General features: G+C 48.1%; 1 protein-coding gene across 3 annotated transcripts in view; it reads right to left on the reverse strand.

Annotated features, from left to right (window-relative positions):
• The window catches only part of TEC (tec protein tyrosine kinase), a 103,505-nt gene that overhangs the window by 20,969 nt on the left and 61,693 nt on the right, over nt 1-20,843 (reverse strand). For all 3 annotated transcript variants that reach the window (XM_030563343.1, XM_030563340.1, XM_030563341.1), the window contains exons 3-7: nt 18,205-18,309; nt 16,794-16,875; nt 10,830-10,958; nt 8,856-8,896; nt 6,670-6,851 (exon numbers count right to left, since the gene is read on the reverse strand). In XM_030563343.1, the coding sequence (XP_030419203.1) occupies nt 6,670-6,851; nt 8,856-8,896; nt 10,830-10,958; nt 16,794-16,875; nt 18,205-18,309 (539 nt within the window). The remainder of the gene's footprint in view (nt 1-6,669; nt 6,852-8,855; nt 8,897-10,829; nt 10,959-16,793; nt 16,876-18,204; nt 18,310-20,843) is intronic.

The following is a 20,843-nucleotide window of genomic DNA, read 5'->3' on the forward strand; positions in this document are numbered from 1 at the left end:
GCTCAGCCCATGCCTGAGGGTCTGAGCCCTGCACCATTGTTTGTTGCCCCGCCCTGATCCAGGGCCTGGGCTTGATAACTGAACTGCTTGCTCAGCCCTGCCTGAGGGTCTGAGCCTGCACCACTGTTTGTTGCCCCGCCCTGATCCACGGCCTAGGCTGGATAAACTGAACTGCTTGCTCAGCCCTGCCTAAGGGTCTGAGTCCTGCAGTATTGTTTGTTGCCCCGAGGGCCTGGGCTTACTAGACTGAACTGTTGGCTCAGCCCCTGTCTGAGGGTCTGAGCCCTGAACTGTCGTTGTTGCCTCAGGTAGTGAGGCAGCCTGGCCCCCAGCTGCCCCAGAGAGGGGTGAACCCCAATAGCGGACCCCTACACGTGGTACCAGAAGTGGGGACTTCCGCCCAGAATGTGGGCCCGAGCCCTCGACCCCTGTGAGAAAGAAGCTGCGGGGGAGAGAACCCCCCCTCCCCGAGAGATGGATCTGTCCCAGCTCTTCGCTTTCTTGACAGAGAGCCAGGAACGACAGCAGGCGGCCCAGCTCCAGCAGCAGCGGGCCGCCCAGCTCCAGCAACAACAACAGCTGGTCGAACAGCTAGGAGCCCAGCAGCACCAGCTGATTCAGGACTTGACCACCCAGCATCAAGACTTCCAGCGGCAATGCTTACAACAGTTTGCGACAGCGCTGTCCCGACCCGTAGAACCGCAGCCGGGAGGCCCGGAGGGGACCCCGCAGCTAAACCGGCCTATCCGGCTAACGAAGATGAGCCAGCGATGATCCAGAAGCCTTCCTCGTAACGTTTGAGCAGGTAGCGGTTGTCGTGGGGTGGGCCCAGAACCAATGGGCTTCCCTCCTGGCCCTGTACCTGATGGGGACCGCTCAGACGGTCTATCGGGGCCTGTCCACGGAGGCAGCACAGGACTACAACCAAGTAAAGGCTGCAATTTTAGATGCCCTGGACGTGAGTCTGGAGACCTTCCGGCAGCGGTTTCGGAGCCTGGCCTACCCCACCAGGGCCCGGCCCCGGATGGTGGCCCAGGAACTAAGAGAAGCATGCAAGCGGTGGTTGCAGCCCGAACGCCAAAGGAGCTCATGGAGCAGATCGTGTTGGAACAATTTATCCACATCCTCCCACCACGAGGAAAGGCCTGGTTCCTCCGCCATCGGCCTACCATGCTAGCCGCTGTCATCACCCTGATGGAGAACTTTCTGGTAGCTGAGACACCGGTGGGTCCGACTAGTCGAGTAGCCCCTCCCCGGGGTGGGGCGCCCCAACCCCGAGAGGTGGGGGGCTCCCGCCAGGGCCGATTCTTGAGTTTTCTACCGGGGTCCCGAGCCCCGACCCCGACCCACGGAGGCCATAGAGCGACAAGCTCCAGCCCCTTCTCCAGTGGCGCGGGAGGCCACCCGGAACCCTCCCCGGGGAACCGCAGGAACACATCCCCGGCCAGGATGAGCAGACCTTGGGCCCTGTTTTTTCTGCAGGGAGTACGGTCATCTACGATGGGATTGCCCAGCGATAGAGTGCAACTTTGGCCAGGTCTGCTCTGGGGAAGCCCGTGCCCAACGTCCCCAAGCTGCCAAGATCACAGTGCCCTGGGTCGTGGAGGGTTACCCAAAGGTGGCCCTCATTGATTCAGGCTGCAGCCAAACGCTGGTCTGCCAAACCTTAGGCCCCCAGGCCGACACCCGCCTGGGGATGATCCGGCTGCAGTGTATCCACGGGGACACTGGGCCATACCCCAGTACTCGGGCCCAGCTAACAGTAGAGGGGGTCACTCGACCAATGGTGGTGGGTCTAGCCCCGCGCCTTGCATACCCAGTGATCCTGGGGCGGGACTGGCCAGAGTTCGCAGAAGTCCTCCGCTGCAACACCAGTGAACGCCCGAGGGTCACACCAGCCTTGGAAGGAGATCCCCATGAGACCGGGGCAGAGGAAGGGGAAGCAGCCGACCCCACCGAACTGACGAGCGAATCAGAGGACTTTCCCTCGGAAGCGATTGAGGAGCCCCCGCTTCAGACTGATTTTTGCCATGATCAAAGGGCCGATCACACGCTCAAGCGGGCGTACGAACAATTGGCCGCTGTCGACGGCACCGTCACTGATCCCCACCAGGCGGCCCACTGGCCACACTTTGAACTGCGGCAGGAACACCTTTATCGGGTCGAGAGGGACCCCCATACGGGGGAGTCCCAGACTCAACTCCTCGTGCCCTGGTGCCATCAGCGAGCCATCATGAAACTAGCCCACGACATCCCAGTGGCTGGACACCTAGGCCACGAGAAGACGCTGTCCCAGATTTTGACGCGCTTCTTCTGGCCGGGCGTACACCAGGAGGTAAGGAACTATTGTAAGTCCTGCCCAGACTGCCAGTTGGCCACTCCGGCCCAGACCCCTAAGGCACCCCTGATCCCCATGCCCTTAATCGAAACCCCCTTCGAGCGAGTGGCCATGGACCTGGTGGGCCCGCTCCCCAAAAGCGTTGCAGGGTTCCAGTATATACTGGTAATGGTGGATTATGCTACCCAGTTCCTCGAGGCCACACTCCTCTGAAGCATCCCGGCCCGCAGCATTGCAGGCGAGCTCGTGAAGATCTTTGCACGCGTAGGCTTGCCCCGGGAGATCCTTACGGACCAGGGCACCAACTTTACTTCTCAGGTATTGCGGCAGGTGTGTGAGGTCTTGGGAATCAAGCAGCTACGCACGTCGGTCCACCAACCCCAGAACGATGGGCTGGTAGAATGATTTAATCGGACTCTTAAGAACATGCTACGCAAGTTTCCCCAAGATGATCTCCGCCGCTGGGACCAGTTACTTCCACCTCTGCTCCTGGTGGTTCGGGAGGTTCCACAGTCATCTACCAAGTTCTCCCCGTTCGAACTACTGTACAGTCGACGCCCATGGGGCCTCTTGGACCTAATGCAGGAGACATGGAAGCAAGCCCCGTCACCTGCCCAGGGCCTCTTAAAATATGTATTCCAGCTCCAGGAGCACCTTGTGCAGGCTGGAGCCCTGGCGCGTGAGAATTTGAAGGCCGCTCAAGAGACTCAGGCCCAAACCTACAACCGCGAGGCACGGACTCGCGACTTCCAACCCGGAGATCGGGTTCTACTCCTCCTCCCCTCCCGTGAATCAAAGATTGTGGCCTGGTGGCAAGGGCCTTATGAGGTGGTCCGAAAGATCGGGCCTGTCACGTACAAGAGCCAGCAGCCCAACCGGCACAAGAAAAGGCAACGCTACCACGTGAACCTTCTCAAACCGTGGCGGGAGCGAGAAGGGCTGTTAATTAACCCCTACCCACCGGAACCCGAGCTGGGCCCCCAGGTAACAGGTTTGGAAGACTCCGAAGGACCACAGCTTGGAGAGACGCTGACAGCGGAACAACTTAAACAGACCCGGTGTTTCCTACATGCGCTCCCTCGCACCTTCATAACCCAACCAGAATACACCACCCTCGTCCAGCACACCATTCAGACCGAGCCCGCATGGTGATCCGAGGTGCGACCAGGCCCTTGCCGTATCATGTCCGACAGGTTGTCGAGGAGGAAGTACGGGCCATGCTGGACTTGGGAGTCATCGAGCCGGCACAAAGCGAATGGCGCAGCCCAGTAGTGCTGGTACTGAAGCCGGATGGCACCCGACAGTTCTGCATCGATTTCAGATGCATTAATGCCATCTCGAAGTTCGACACATACCCGATGCCCCAGGTAGATGAGCTACTTGGCCAGTTGGGAGAGGCCCGTTACATCACCACCCTTGACCTGAGCAAGGGGTATTGGCAGATCCCCCTTGAGCAAGTCTCCAAGGAGAAGACCACTTTTGCCATCCCTATGGGCCTGTATCAGTTTACCCGGATGCCCTTCGGCCTCCATAGGGCCCTGGCCACATTTCAGCAGCCGATGGACCTCCTCCAGCCCCACTGGGACTACGCGGCCGCCTACCTGGATGATGTGGTTATTTATAGTCGCCAATAGGAGAAACACCTTGAGCGGGTAGCCGCTGTCCTGAGGTCCCTGCGGGCAGCCAGGTTGACCACCAACCCAAAGAAGTGCCGTATTGGTTGGCAAGAAACGACCTACCTGGGATATACCATCGGGAATGGACAAGTAAAACCCCTCGTGGGAAAAGTTCAGGCCATTGCAACTTTCCCTCCACCGGCCACAAAACGCCAGGTACGCCAGTTCCTGGGACTAGCTGGCTACTATCGGCGGTTCATTCCCCAATTTGTGGCTATTGCGGCCCCCTTGATGAGTTTGTTGACCAAGGACAGCCCGCGGCAAGTAAGATGGACCCAAGAGTGTGACAATTTCAGACACTCAAGGCAAGCCTCTGCCGCAAACCGGTCCTATATAGCCCTGATTTTGACCAGGCATTCGTCCTCCAGACAGACGCCTCGGAGATGGGACTCGGGGCTGTCCTCTCCCAAGAAGTCGACGGAGAAGAACATCCGGTTGTCTATATCAGCAGGAAGCTGTTCCCCCGGGAGAAAAACTACACGGTAGTGGAAAAGGAGGCCCTCACCGTAAAGTGGGCTTGTGATGCATTGCGGTATTATCTCCTTGGAGCCCCATTCACGCTCATTACTGATCACGCCACACTCCAATGGCTGGCCCAAATGAAAGACCATAATATGAGGCTGCATCGGTGGTACCTGGCATTACAGCCCTATGCTTTTACGGTTCACCACAGGGACGGGAAGTACCACGCTAATGCGGACTTTCTTTCCCGCATGGGAGGCATGGAAGGGTCTGGCCCCGCCACACGGGAGCCAGACTTGAGTGGGCGGCATGCAGTGAGGCAGCCTGGCTCCCAGCCGCCCCGGAGGATGAAGAGCCCAGCTGGAGGCTGGACTGGGCGGAGCTACAGAGCTCTCAGCCCGCCCTGCAAAGGGTCAAGCGCCAACTCGGAAGTATAAAGGCGGGCCCTCCGAGCTCAGTGAGGCACCAGTGGCCAGAGCGAGCGGACATCCCTCTGGGAGCTCAGGACTGGGAGACTCCTGCAACCCAGGCTAGCCGCCCAGAGTGGCCCGAACTTGCCTGTGCTCGCTACCCAGAGGAGCTGCCGGAGCTTCCCCGTGCTCGTTATCCAGAGGAGCTGCTGGAGCTTCCCCGTGCTCGCTACCCCGAAGAGCTGTCGGACCTGCCCTCCAGCCCCAGCTGGGACGAACCCATGCACCTGGACCCTGCGGAGGATGACCCCAGGATCCAGGTAAGCCCCAAGGAGGAGTCTGGAAGTAGCCCGGGAGCAGCCGACCCTAGTCTGGCTGCAGCCGAACCACAGAGCCAATGTCAGTGTGTTGCGGCCAGGATCCCCACTGACACAGCCGCAGGTTGCCTGCCGCTGTTAGGGCCCCGGGCTGGGACGCAGAGGAGTGGGCGGGCCTGCGTCCCCCCTGCCACCCCACTCACGGGTGGCAGTCTCTCCCTTACCCCAACGCTCAGGCCCAGAAGCCTGGGCCTCTTACCTTCTATAAACTGAACTGTTTCTCAGCCCTGCCTGAGGGTCTGAGCCCTGCACCAGGGTTTGTTGCCCCGCCCTGATCCAGGGCCTGGGCTGGATAAACTGAACTGCTTGCCAGGGCCGGCGCTTCCATTTAGGCGACCGGATTTGGGAGGGCGGCAGACTGCTCCAGTGGACCTCCCGCAGACGTTCCTGCAGAGGGTCTGCTGGTCCCGCGGCTCCGGTGCAGCATCCGCAGGCACGCCTGCGGCAGGTCCACCGGAGCCGCGGGACCAGCGGACCGTCCGCAGGAATGCCTGTGGGAGGTCCACTGGAGCCGCGGGACCGGCGAGCCGGCCCTGCACCTAGGGCACCAAAAACCCTGGCACCTCCCCTGCTGCTTGCTCAGCCCCTGCCTGAGGGTCTGAGCCCTGCACCACTGTTTGTTGCCCCACCCTGATCCAGAGCCTGGGCTCTATAAACTGAACTGCTTGCTCAGCCCCTGCCTGAGGGTCTGAGCCCTGCACTATTGTTTGTTGCCCCGCCCTGATCCAGGGCCTGGGCTTGATAACTGAACTGCATGCTCAGCCCCTGCCTAAGGGTCTGAGCCCTGCACCACTGTTTGTTGCCCTGCCCTGATCCAGGGCCTGGGCTGGATAAACTGAACTGCTTGCTCAGCCCTTCCTAAGGGTCTGAGCCCTGCAGTATTGTTTGTTGCCCCAAGGGCCTGGGCTTACTAGACTGAACTGTTGGCTCAGCCCCTGTCTGAGGGTCTGAGCCCTGAACTGAGATTGTTGCCCCAGGTAGTGATGCGGCCTGGCTCCCAGCCACCCCGGAGAGGGGTGAACCCCAATAGCGGACCCCTTCAATGGGAAACGGTATGGGGGTGTTTATTCTGTTTGTTTTTCTGTAAAAATTAAAATTGAGTACATTTTAGTTTAAAAACTCTGAAGTATCACAGGAATTTTACCCAAAAGCCCCCAGCTCTGCAAAATGGTTTGTGCAGAGCCCCACTGGGTTTAATGGGATTCCTTGTGGGCATAAAGGTCCATGAACATGGATCAGACAGTAGGATTGTGACTCAAAATCAGATCTGGGCAGCTAAACGCATCTAGCTTTTAGGTACATTATTCTTGTTATTTAATTGGCATAAACAATATAAATTACTGCAATAAGGGAATAGTCTTACTCAATAGTGCGGTGGGTGCATAAAGGATGGAAATGCGTCTCACCCATATTTATCTCTTGCTTTCCACCAATGAATGTCATTTTTTTCAATTATTGTATATTCTTCTCCTCTCTCAAGTCTCAAATCATGAGACTCTGTGGGTTGAAAATCATACATTGCTACTACTATTTCGTCATCTTCATCTTCATCTTCCTCAGCTGGGGGAACAGGTGGTGGAGGCCTTCGCTGAAAATGAGATAAAATTACTAGTATTCCATTCAGGCAAAGCAAAACACTCATTAAGACATTGAAGACGAAGGCCGGGTTAATTCTGAACTTAGGCCATGGCTACACTAGAGAGTTGCAGCGCTGGTGAGGGGGTTACAGCGCTGCAACTTAGGATGTGGCCACACTTGCAAAGCACGGCCAGCGCTGCAACTCCCTGGTTGCAGCGCTGGCTGTACACCCGGTCGAGCCTTGGGTGTAGGGATTCCAGCGCTTCAGCAAGTGTGGACGCCCACCAGCGCTTTTATTGACCTCCGGGGTATAAGGAGGTATCCCAGAATTCCTGTCCACAACAAACCGGAAGAAAGGGAGAGCTCGGAGTTCAGCCAAACTGCTTATTTAAAAAATAAACACAGCTCCTGTTTGCTGAGCGAGCCTCCTGGAGGTAGGCAGGGGAATTACTTTGGAATGTTCACAGCTGTTTGCTTGAAGAGAGAAACAGCATTCTCACACGGCAGGGGGGGAGGGGGAAGTCCGTGTTCAGCAGTTGCTGATCTGGTCTGACGGGTATTTAGCAGTACATAATTTGCATTTAGTGAATGAGAGAGGAGTGAGGGAAGGGAGTTAGAACTTTTTAAATGATTGAAGGTAGGCACAGTCCTTAGAACTTGCAAGGCAGGGAGCTGAGAACAGTGTCAACTCCAAAAATCCATTCTGTCCGTCTCCTCCACGCTCCCTGTCACATTCCACCCCACCCCCCTCTTTTGAAAAGCACGTTGCAGCCACTTGAATGCTGGGATAGCTGCCCACAATGCACCACTCCCAACAGCGCTGCAAGTGCTGCAAATGTGGCCACACTGCAGCGCTGGTAGCTGTCAGTGTGGCCACACTGCAGCGCTGGCCCTACACAGCTGTACGAACACAGCTGTAACTACCAGTGCTGCATAACTGTAAGTGTAGCCATGGCCTTATTCAATAACTAGTTAGCTGAGCTTGCAAGGTCCTGCACTCAACTTGAAGGAATTTGGGTGTAACATCATAACTTTTGAATGCCAGAACTGATCAATTCCAAAATGTGAGAGAAATGTTATAGGTGTCAATGAGCAGAGCCCTGCTGATTTGGGGGAAAATTGGAAAATTTGAAGGGGGAAAATGGGAAACATAGCACCTGCCATATGTTCAGTACAGCCAAAGCTTCAAGCACCGCTGCAACTCTCTAGAGAGTAAAAAACTGGTTGATGTCACCCATTAAACATCTCTCAGCATAACAATACTCCATCTCAGTTCTGCTTATCCTCCCATTAGAGTTTAACCTGTTGCCACCCAGGTTCCCCAGTGACTTATCTTCCACACAGAAAGAAGAGGAAAAAATAATGGTGGGGAAAGGATTAGGGGAGATCCTGGCTTTGGGTGAGGGGGAAATGGGGTGCACTCAACCACTATCATGATGGGAATGCTGGGGCGTGAGGAAAGAGGGAGCATACAGAGCTCCTGGCATGAGAGGAAAGAAAGATGGGGGCAAGGGTAGAGAGGGGAAATAGGGGACCCAGGTTTAAGGAGAGGGGAAATGGGGGGATACTGAGCCCTTGGCAGGGGAAGATTGAAGGACTCTGGCAGGGGGAGAAAGGGTTCTCTTTACACATATGATATTTGAACAATTTAGGCAAATTTGTTAAGCATTTTACATACTGGCTTATTGTTTTTAAACCATTGATTAACTATAAAAGGGCTCGATCTTATAAACATTTATCACCAACCATAATGCCTACTATGGTGGGTACTCTAATTCAAGTCAATAGGGCTATTCAAAGTAATAATCACTATGGCCAATCCAAATCCCACTGTAATAAATAGAAAGTCCATTAATGTCAGTTTGAGCTGGATCAGGCTCTATGCCTGGCAGTGCTTGCAAGATTGGACCTTAATCCTTGAAAGAAACATATTATAGTGAGCCTAAATACTGTATACAAAACCCTTCTCAGTCAATTGCAGTGAACTACTCAATGTTCTGAAGATTCCACCTACCTTATTTTTATCTGGTATTGGAGAAGGTGATTTCCTTATGCCTAAAAGCAATGCAGTAAAAGTAACTATGTTACATTTATAAATATGCTGATAAACAATAATATAAAAGATTTTAAAATTCAGACAAGATTTTTAACATCTTAACCAGCCCTCCAATTAGTACAAACTTTTAACTCAGGGAAAACAAAAGCAACTCTGATAAAAAGCTCTGTAAAGCCATACTTAGCAAGACAAAATGTACCGGTAAATTGAATTTAATGGAAAAGTGCATACCTGGCAGACCTAAAGACTGAATTCTATATCTATCCACAGAACATGTAAATTCCATCTCAAGAAAAAAATCATTAAGTTGACGTTAAAATTGTGAGTATATAACAGTAATTTGAAGATAAAAACTAAAAGGAATTTCTTTTTAAAAGCCTAAAACCCACCAAAAGGATATTCAAAATTAAATTTAAAAGAAACTTCTCAGGAGATACTCAGAGGCATGGGAAAAACTCTGTGCTTGAGCCCTTTTTTGTGTATTTATGGTACATAGAGAAGGCTTGAAAAGGTTTGTCTGTTCGCTGCACCTTCACCCAAAAAGAGGCATTTTTTTCTGTTTGTTTTCTTACATTAAAAACTCAAGTCCTATTTAGCTTGGAGGACTCCACTGTACATATGTCAGGGAAGGGATTACTATCTTCCTGTCTGTATAGTTCCTAGCAGAATCAGGCTGACCATGATCATGATTGGGGTCTTTTGGTGCTACAGTACAAATAATAAATAATAATAATTTATGAATCAGGCCTTAAACATTTCTAAGTAGGCCTCACTGTTGCCATTTAAGGCCTAATAAGTCCACTGACTTCAACTGGACTTAAACACATGCTTAAGTGCTTTCCTTAATATGGATACTTTCCTGAATTAGGGTCTAAATTAATCCTATACATATAGGTGTAGTATTTACTATAGTTAGGGCCAGTTTGCATGCTAGATTGCATCTACACTGTCATGCATTCACAACCCATGATTTACATGTACAAACAGCAATATGCATATGGAAATCAGAGTTCAGCTAGGCATAATTTGGGTTTGGGCACACACATTCTAGTGTACACATTTATGGAAATTTTGTCCTATTTCCCTACATGTATTGGTCCTGATTCTCTTCTTCTATCATTTTTACACTAGTGTAATTATACTGACTCCAACACAGTTATTCTTGATTTACACTGGTATAAAAATAAAAAATAAATAAAAATATCAGGCTCATAGAATTGTAGGACTGGAAGGGACCTCAAGAGGTCATCTAGTCCAGTCACCTGCACTCATGGCAGGACAAAGTATTATCTAGACCAACCCTGGCAGGTGTTTGTCTAACCTGCTCTTAAAAATCTGCGATGAAGATTCCAGTGCTTAACCACCCTGACAGGAAGTTTTTCTTCATGTCCAACTTAAACCCCCTTGCCGAATTTTAAGCCCATTGCTTCTTGTCATATCCTCTGAAGTTAAGCAGAACAATTTTTCTCCCTCCTCCTTGTAACAACCTTTTATATACTTAAAAACTGGGATCACGTTTCCTTTCAGTTTTCTCTTCTCCAGACTAAACAAACCCATTTTTTTCAGTCTTCCGTCATGGGTCACGTATTCTAGACTTTTAATCATTTTTGTTGCTCTTCTCTGGACTTTCTCCAATTGAAGTGGACTTTGTCCACATCTTTCCTGATATGTGGCACCCAGAACTGGGCACAATACTCCAGTTGAGGCCTAATCAGCATGGAGTAGACCAGAAGTCTCATGTCTTGCTTACAACACTTCTGCTAATACATCCCAGAATGATGTTTGCTTTTTTTGCAACATTACATTGTTCACTCATGATTTATTAGATGTGTTTAAGGAAGGTGCTCAGATATTATAATAATAAGGGTCATGTAAGTAGATAGATGAAATCAAGCTAAAATGGTGATATATAGGAAAAACATACATACTTACTGTTTTCAAAAAGATTGTATTTTTCACAGCCAGGTGCTAACTTTTCTGTTTGTCTGCAACACTGATAAATTCCTTCTGTCCAGAATTTAGGATGATACTTTACCATTATATTACTATTTTTCTTTATTTCTATAAAAAGTAAATGGTAAATAGTATGAGCTCTAATAAGAATAATTTCATGTTATTAATTCATAAATACTATAACAGTTAACACAAGGGCATAATCAATACTACTTCTGGTATTTATTGCAATATTACTACTCTTAAGAGATTCGTTACAAGTTAATGTGGGTATCATACAGTCATAATGTAGGTGATAATTTCATCAAACTACAGGATGACTTCTCCACAAGAATGCTTTTGGGCGCCGAGAGTATTGTTTAACAATTCACTTTAATGGAGCTAGTTGAAAGAGTCCAGCATTTTAGGGTAGCTTTATTATGAAGAGCATCAAAGTAACAGCATTGCCTATCTCAAGATTTCATGTGACACAGTGGTAATGCCACTGAGTGCATTATGTAATCAGCGAAGTAATGCTGCCTACAGTTTTTTCGAAGCTCTGAATCTGAGGGGTTCAGTTTCAGAAATGTACAGCCAGCAAACAGCCCAGAAGAAAGGCCAAACGTGATATAATGTGAGCTGCTCTCATAGGAACCTACTTTATAGACCTAAGTCTGAACATAGTTAACCTGTGCTATCAATAGCTCTGTTTAACTTTAAAAATATAGCAATACATAATATTACTAATGTATTCCAACACGTCTGCTTTGACAGGGACACAGGGCAATTGGTGCACAGCAGTGATGGCCTCTCTGAGAACATTCTGCAGAAGCTGATTTTTTCATCAGGCCTTTTATACAAACTCCTAGATAGCCATATGTTTTACTGCATCTGCAGTAATTGTGATTATAGTGCATGAAATGACATAGACCTGAAAGCACAAAAAGAGCTGGAAACCTAATTCCCTATTTTAGGTGCCTAAGACCTGGTTTTGGCACTACTGTGATGCACTAAACCACCTGTCAAACCCTGTAGGCACCCAAACTCACTTGCTGCCTAAGTTTTTGCAGTAAAAGTTCCCTAGACACCTATGTTTCTGCCTTTGGGCATACACACTGCTGCCTCCCACTAGGTATTCAGGCACCTTTCTCCCTGCCTGTGTCCAAGAGTGATTTACACATCAGGAGAAGATAGGCTTTTCGTTTGGCCACCCAAGTCACAAATGGAGTCCAATCCAGTATATGTTTGAGAAGCCACCTGCTGGATTGGGCCCCTCACGTGAGTTCACACAAAACAGCTGGGGGAGGGGAAGACCTCCTTCATATCTTTTAGCCCAGTGGTTAAGGTTCTCACCTGGGATATGGGAGACCCCTGGTTCAAGTCCATGCTCCACCTGAGGGGAGTGGGTGGGAAGAAAAAAATTTGCCATCTCTAAGGGGAGTTCTTTAACCATTTGGCTACAGGATATTCTGATGAGAGACTTTATTAATCTCTCCAGCTGAAGCTGTTGCACTCTGGATAAATAATTAGAATGTCTGGAGCAGGGGGACTGGATCCTGTCTCTCACATCTGGTTGAATGCACTAACCACCGGACTGTGGAGTCATTCTCATGCTTGTGCGTCCCTGTGCTCCTGGGTTTGTTTGTTTTTCCCCTCTCTCTCTTGTCATTTGGGTCAGCAAGTGAGAGAATGCACAAGCATGAGACACAGCTGGTATAGCTTAAATGCTTGGAAGCTGGAGCAAAGAATCATCTTGTTTACAGCCCCCACTGTTCCTCCAACACATACACATACTGCTGCAGTGCATAGTTTAAGCTGCACACTAAAGCAAATCAGACCCCGTGTGTCCAGCTTACAGAGATATATCTGCTTTTTAGTACTTTACTGCTCTACTAAAATATTTCCAGCAGTAGATTTGTAGTGAAAAAAAGGTTTGAATTTGAAGTATCAAAGTAAAAAAGCAGTAGCACTGCAGTAATTAATTTACAAAGTGATTTGCTCGTAAAAGGTCTCAAAATGCCTTAGCAGTTTAAATTGATATCCAAACTACTCGTATGGATCATATCTCCTATCACCAAAATTGTCTGCTGCTGGATGAAAGAAGCAACTGTTAAATAGTGCACAGAAATGCTAAACAAAATTTAGGACTGGAAATTACGCATAATATCAGTGAGACTGAAATTTGTATAGATAAGATGTAACTGCCAAAGATAGAATGTGGGCCAACCTACCACCATTACCAAATCCTTTTCTTGCAAAAAGTAGCTCTAAGGTCTTTAATGATCATAAGTGGTCAAAACTTTAGTTTTACAGATCATCCAAAAGACAGCACCTACAGTAGCACTGTGCTTCCTGGTACCTTATTGACGAATTGGTTCAGTGTCATTCAAAGATAAGAATGCTATCCATTGAATCACAAATAAAACTTCCTACAGTAGCTGTTTATTAGAAGACTTACATTTTCTGACCCTTCTTAGAGTGATAAATGACAGGATTGTAGCATAAGGTATTCTTAATTTCTGCCCCCAGGGACTTTACAAGCTACCTTATTGTCCTATGTTTGTACAGAATGTAGCAGAAGATCCTGATCTGTCCCGGGCTCCCGGGTGCTATCTCAGTACAAATAATTATGGCCCTTCCACCAAATTCACAGCCAGGAAAAATGTGTCTCGATCATGAAATCTAATCTCCTCCATGCAATCTGGCTATTGTAGGGGAGGAGCAGGGTTGAATGTACCCCAACCAGGGGCTTCTACCATGGGATGAGCTACAGCTGCTAGTCCCAGCCTGGGCTGAGGAGGGACGGGACTTCCTGTTTCCCTACAGGGGCTGCTCCTGGAGCCAGGTCAGACCCATCTTTGGGAACCTTCCCCATTGCAGGAAGCTCCATGGCTGCTGAATGGGAGCCCAGCTTTGAAGGCAGCGCAGAAGTGAGGGTGGTTGTCAGCCCACAACCTGGGCGGGATGCTGTGACCCCAGCTGTCTCCCCTTGATCTGGGTGGAGATGCTGCTGGGAAAACCTGGGCATATGGTAACCCATCCCCTCAGACCTGGTGAGTGACCCTCACTTTTGCACTGCTGCTGGCGGTGGCACTGACTTTAGACCATGGCACCCAGCTCTGATGGCAGCACCCCTGCCAGCAGCAGCACATAAGTAAGGGTGGCAATCCCATGACCCCCCTACAATAGCTTTGCAACACACACACCCATGATCTCCTTTTGGATTTGGACCCCCCCAATTATAACACTGTGAAATTGATTATTTTTACAATCTTATGACCATGAAATTGACCAAAATGGACCGTGAATTTGGTAAGGTCCTACAGATAATAGACTGTAATATTACTAAGGAGGTATATTTGCAAGTCTTAGTCCAGGGTTTCTCAAACGAACCAGGGTTTCTCGTGAATCAAATTTAGGTTGCCAGAATGTGTCAAAGGGTCACACGGGAACCCTGGGGTGGGGGGGTGGGGATCCTGCCCCCGAGGATGGAAGGTCCTGGGAACATGTAGGAGAGGTGATTGAAGAACCCGCACTATGCTCACCATTCAGTGGCAGTTCCTGTGAATCTGATCCCGCAAGTCTAGCTGGGTTCAGTTCCCCCCTCCAGGCATTGGGACCTTGTGCACAGGACTGCAGGTCCTCTCAGGTTTATCCTAGCTGCCCCTTGTCATGATGACGGGAGACCTGTGGGGCCAAAATTTCAGTGAGTGGTGTTGGGACCCCATGCGCCAGATTGCAGTGCCACTCACATTTGACCTGGCTGGCCCTGCATTCGGGGCTGGGCCAAATCTGAGCTATGCCACAACCCTGGAGGTCACAACACCCAGAGCAGGGAGCCAAGCCCAGCCAGCCCCACAGGACATGAGTCACAGGAGCTGCCATGGTGTACTTGTTTGGTATTAAATTATGTTAATACTAGTATTATTTTAATGTGCATTATATATTTTGGCTAAGAAATATTTAATAAATCAGATTTTTTTTGCACTAAAGCCATTTACTGGGTTGTGACAGGCCATCAAGGTTTATAAATGGATCCTGAGCCCAAAAAGGTTGAGAACCACAGTTTTAGTCAGTTGATCTTAATATTATTAATAACATAAAGATAATTTAAAGAATTTTAAAAAGGCAAATGTATGAAATATTGCCATTGAGTCCAACTTTCCTGAACAGCGCAAGATTATAGCTTTCACCAAAGGCATGAAACACAAGTTTTTGCTTGAAAAATGACAATAACTGGTTACATTTGAATGTGACAGAATTTCCTATGAAAATCAGCTCTTGGAAGAAGGTTGACAAGTCTGTTGAATATACAGAGTCTGATCATTTTCTCCACACACAAGTGTAAGTTTAGTGCCCTGTTCTATTCATTCCCTCTGAAGCATCTTGCACCAGCCACTGTTGGAAGACAGGATACTGGTCCAGATGGACCACTGATCTGACCCAGTATGGCTGTTCTTATGACTCTTACTCCTGATTTACGTAACTATTAAAGTTAATGGAGTTACACTGGTGTAAAATCAGCATAAGTGAGAGGAGAATAAGGCTCATAATATTTTATATGTATATGTATAAATATTTATATTTTCTGTACATGACTAGTGACATTAACTACATGGATAAGATGACTTATAGCTTGTGCAACATCATAGGGTCAAATTCTGCTTTCAATTACAATGGTGCAAATCAAGAATAATTCCACTGATGTCACTGAGGTTACTTCACATTTACAGAGGCATGATTGAAGCAGAATGTTGGAGTGTATGCAGAGGTGAAAGTAAGCCTGTACACCCCAGTACGGCGTACCGGCCCAGGTTCCCCAGCAGTGACTGGAGTCCCAGGCCCTATAAATTGCCACCAGAGCCCCTGGATAGCAGAGGTGGCCGGGACCCCCAGGGCTCTGGCAGCAATTTAAAGGGCCCAAGGCTTGGTGCGGTAGTGGTGGCTGGGAGCCCCTGGCTATTAAATCACCGCTGGAGCCCTGCTGACACTACCCCAAGGCTCCAGCAGCAGGGCTCAGGTGGCGATTTAAATGGCCTGTGGCTCCGGCCACTGCTACCACCCCTTTAAATTGCTGCCAGAGTCCTGCTGCTGGAGCCGGTGGTGATTTAAAGGGCCAGGGCGGTATTGGTGGCTGGAGCCCCAGGCCCTTTAAATTGCCACCCAAGTCCCTCTGCTGGAACCCCAGGATAGCAGCGGCAGCCAGGGCTCTTTCAGCAATTTAAAGGGTCCAGGGCTCTGCTGCGGTGGGAGTCCCTGGCCTTTTAAATCACCGCCTGAGCCCCCGGCTGCCGCTGCTACCCCAGGGCTGCAGCAGCAGGGCTCAGGCGATGATTTACATGGTTCCCAAGCCCCAGGGCTCCCAGCCACCTCTGCAACTGGTAGCTCCAGCACTGATTTAAAGGGCCCGGGGCTCCCAGCCACCACTACAGCAGCCAGAGCCTGGGGCCCTTTAAGCCTCTAAAGGTCCCGCTCCTTCCAGCTGAGGCCACACCCCATCCAGTTGAGCCCCTCCACCCCACCCCCACAGCTCAGGACTCTGGCATACCGGTAAGTCCTTTAAGTTACTTTCACTCCTGAGTGTATGATGTAAACAGGGCCGGCTCCAGGCACCAGCCCAGCAAGAAGCTGCTTGAGGTGGCACGTCCAGGTCTTCGGCAGCAATTCAGCAGCAGGTCCCTCAGTCCCTTTCAGAGCGAAGGACCAGCTGCTGAATTGCCACCGAAGACTGAAGCGACAGTGGTCGAGATGCAGATCACAACTTTTTCTTTTTTTTTTTTTGCTGCTTGGGGTGGCAAAAACCTTAGAGCCAGCCCTGGATATAAACCAATGCAGAATCTGTCCAAATACATATATAAGCCATTAAACAAAGAGCATACAAGTTTGTGCTTCATATTTTCTAGTTCAAGCAATTGCCTTGCCTCTTAAAGGCTTCACATATTAACCTTAAGAAGTTGTCTTTACCTTCTTTAAGATTCCTCACCCACTGATCTCTGCTGTGTGCACTGGGCGCAAAAATGTAAAGTGTATTAGCATCATATACAATCTGAAAATAAATCAAATGAAATATAAACAACATTTATATGGCAATAATTTTAAACTCGATTCTTAGTAAATACCATCTAGTGTAAAACAAATATTTTTTGGCTAATAGGCTCAGCAAAACTAACAAATCTGTATTCATCATCCAAAATGAGCAAAATGCAAAAAGCATAAATGGTGAAAATTAAGACTTAAAAATTCTTTCACTTTTAATAATCTAAATTGCTGTTGATAGGACAAATAAGGAATTTAAAATTATATGTAATAGAGTGTTTCTTTAACCATTTGCCTGGCCATTTCTTTTGTTTATTCTTCACCCTTGGGTTTTCTTTTAAAAAAATTAACTAGTGTCGTATTGTAATCAAATGTCCATCTGTACATGTCACTTTACAACTTCTTATGATTACATATTGCCTTAGATAACTTCTTGCATTGTTTTCTTCATCTGCATTGGCATTTTTTATCTTTCTTGTTTTCACTGGTAAAAAGTAAGCATTACTTTTAGGCAGAAGAGGCCAGATTCTCAGTTATACCAGTTAAAATCCAGAGTAATTTCACTAGGATTAAAACAACGACGGTGGCACCTTAAAGACTAACAGATTTATCCGGGCATAAACTGAAGAAGTGGTTTTTTTTACCCACGAAAGCTTATGCTGAAATAAATCTTTTAGTCTTTAAAGTGCCACCAGACTCCATGTTGTTTTTGTGGATACAGACTAACATGGCTAACCCTCTGATACTTCACTAGAATTTACACTGTCAAGTATCAGAGGGGTAGCCGTGTTAGTTTGGATCTGTAAAAGCAGAAAAGAGTCCTGTGGCACCTTATAGACTAACAGACGTTTTGGAGCATGAGCTTTCGTGGGTGAATACCTACTTCGTCGGATATTCACCCACGAAAGCTCATGCTCCAAAACGTCTGTTAGTCTATAAGGTGCCACAGGACTCTTCGCTGCTTTTAGAATTTACACTATTGCAAATGAGAGAGAATCTGACCCAAAATAATTTGTTTAAACTTTTCCTTTTCCTTTCTGAGCCCTTTCCTTCCATTGTGAAATTAAATGAAGTAAACAAACTTTTTGAATTATTCCAAAACATATGTTGAATTTAAAAACCTAAATGGACCTGATTCTCCCGTACACTAGACTCAATTGGGTTAGTTACACTGAAATTATTTAAAACAGGTGTAAGTGAGAGAGAAATCAGGCCCAGTATCTGAAGAAACTTCATTAAAATCATCAGAAGCAAACTACAAGATAAATAACAAATACAAAATAACTGAGCTATGCTGAAAAACAGAGTACTACATTTTAAATAAACCAAATGAACTTACCTGAAATGGATATTTATTTTGACAGGGAATAATGGCACCATCGTTCTTCACAATTTCAACACATTTGATTTTTGCAATATCAACAGATCCCTTTCTGTATTTTTTCTGTTTAAAAAAAGCAAGCAAAAATCCGTTATGTGATCCATTGTAGAGCAAAAGAGAAATGTGCTGTAGAGTTGCACCATCAGAGATTATGCGCCTGTTGCGGGAGTGACTGAGGTTCTGTGGCTTGTGATGCACAAAAGGTCAGACTACATGACCATGGTGGTTCCTGGTGGCCTTAAAGTTTGAGTCTGTAATCATGTACTCTTTAGGTCACATGACTTTTTTCATAACCAGCTGTGTTTAAGAATATAAAATTTAAGGTTCTTTGCTTTAAATAATTTGATTCAAACTACTATAAAGAAAGCAAAGATGCACAGAGCAATTATGGTCCAGGTAGTGTCTATCTCAATATATTTACAACCAGTGAACAGAACAGATGCAAAACTCTGTAGGTTAAACACCTGTAGTTTTATGATACTGTAATCTAAGGGCTTGTCTACATGAACATATCATTCACTGCAAATTGAAATGGACTTCAATCTATTCATGTTTCAAAGTGGAGTAGATTTACACTAGGGAACTTTTAGTGTGTGGCAGCAGGGTTCACAGGGATACTTTGGTGTGGTGGGCTAGTGCAGAATAGATTTACATTCCAGTTTGCAATGAACTAAGTGTTGGTGTAAACAAGCTCACAGTGAAACAAAACTTCAAAGTTTTACTTTATTCTATAGCATTCTGTAAGACATTTGTTCAATAAACTCAAAGACATTACTTTCCAAGAGTTCAACTCTCCAAAGCAAGAATATATATTTATGCTTTTTTGGAGGTTGTCTCCTTACAGCAGAACTATATACCAGGAGGGTCACTCTAGAAGAAAAGAGTCTCTGGGCTTAATTCTGCTACTACAGTAAATTGTGAGTAGTTAACAGAATTACACAAGTGTAAAACTGGTGTAAAAGTAAGAGTAGCATCTAGCCTCAGTAGAAGTAGTTTAAGAAATATCTCTTATAGAGCTGAGAGTATATACATATAAACCTGCAGTATCCTCAACCCTATTATGAACTGAAGGGAAAGGATTGGCCCACATGTTATTCTGGGAGGGGCAGAGATTTGGTTCTGTGTTTAGCTCATAGAGTCTATAGCCTATAGTAGGGATGGGCAAACTTTTTGGCCTGAGGGCCACATCTGGGTGAGGAAATAGTATGCAGGGCCAGGGCAGTGGCTTGGGGTGCAGGAGGGAGTGCGAGGTGTGGGAGGCGGGTACAGTGTGCAGAAAGGGGCTCAGGGCAAGGGATTGGGGCAGAGGACGAATGTGGGGTATATGAGGGGGCTCAGGGAAGGGGGTTGTGGTGCAGGAGGGGTGTGGAGTGCAGGAGGGGGCTCAGGGCAGGGGTGCAGACTGCAGAAGGGGGCTCAGGGCAGGGGGCTGGGGTGTAGGAGGGGTGCCGCAGGGAGCTCAGGGCAGGAGATTGGGGTACAGGAGGGGTGCATGATGAACAAGGGGGCTCAGGGCAGGGAGTTGGGGTGCAGGAGGGGTGCGGGCAGCAGGCTTAGGGCAGGGAGTTGGGGAGCGGCGTGCAGGAAGGGTTCGGGCTCCGGCCCAGCACCACTTACCTAAAGTGGCTCTGGGATGGCAATGGCGTGCACCGGGGCCAGGGCAGGCTCCCCGCATGCCTGCCCTGTCCCCGGCCCCGTACTGCTCCAGGAAGCGCTGCGGCTTCTGCACTGCCCTTGCCGTGCCTCTATGTATCTCCCCCAAAGCTCCCATTTGCTGCAGTTCCCCGTTCCCACCCAATGGGAGCTGCAGGGGACGTGCCTGGAGGCAAGGGCAACACACAGAGGCCTCTGCCGTCCCGCCCTGGGGCCGCAGGGATGTGGTGCCTGCCGCTTCTGAGAGCAGCACAGGGCCCATGGCGCCATGGGGGCAATCCCACAGGCCGCATCCAAAGCCCTGACAGGCTGGATCCAGCCCACAGGCTGTAGTTTGCCCACCCATGACCTATAGGAACGAGCAGCTGAAGAGCTTTCAGCACTTCCCACTACATCATGATGTGCGTGTGTCATTCATTGCCATGTATCTGAGCAGACTTAGTTTATCCAGCTCACTAATTAAAATGCTTTAAACCAGGAACTATTTTAATGTGTATCTGTGCAGCACTCATCCAAGTGGTGGTACCTGATCTATTTGGAGTCTGTGGGTGTTATAGTCATCAAAATAATACATTGTTTTTGTGATGTAACTTTGTTAAAAGAATTTTAAGGTTGCAAAGTGAAATATTCAAAAGTTATGAAATGCCAAACTTAAGGGTGCTTGTGCAGTCTTAATTCAGCCCCTTTGTGCATATGCATTATGACACAGTCTTTAATTACATATTATCACATAGATCATATAGTATTTTCTCTACAGAACCCTTGCCTCATTCAATGAATAAGTATTATTCAAAGTATTTTTATCCTCCTCATTCAGTATGTGGCTCCAGGCATTATTTACCACACACCATTCAAACCCTGAAACAAATGGAATATTATTAATAAAAATCTGTGGAAAACTGCTTTTCCTGACTCAGAAGTCACCAGGAAATATGCCTAGGTGT

The sequence above is a fragment of the Gopherus evgoodei genome, chromosome 5 (assembly GCF_007399415.2).
Source record: "Gopherus evgoodei ecotype Sinaloan lineage chromosome 5, rGopEvg1_v1.p, whole genome shotgun sequence".
Taxonomy (NCBI): domain Eukaryota; kingdom Metazoa; phylum Chordata; order Testudines; family Testudinidae; genus Gopherus; species Gopherus evgoodei.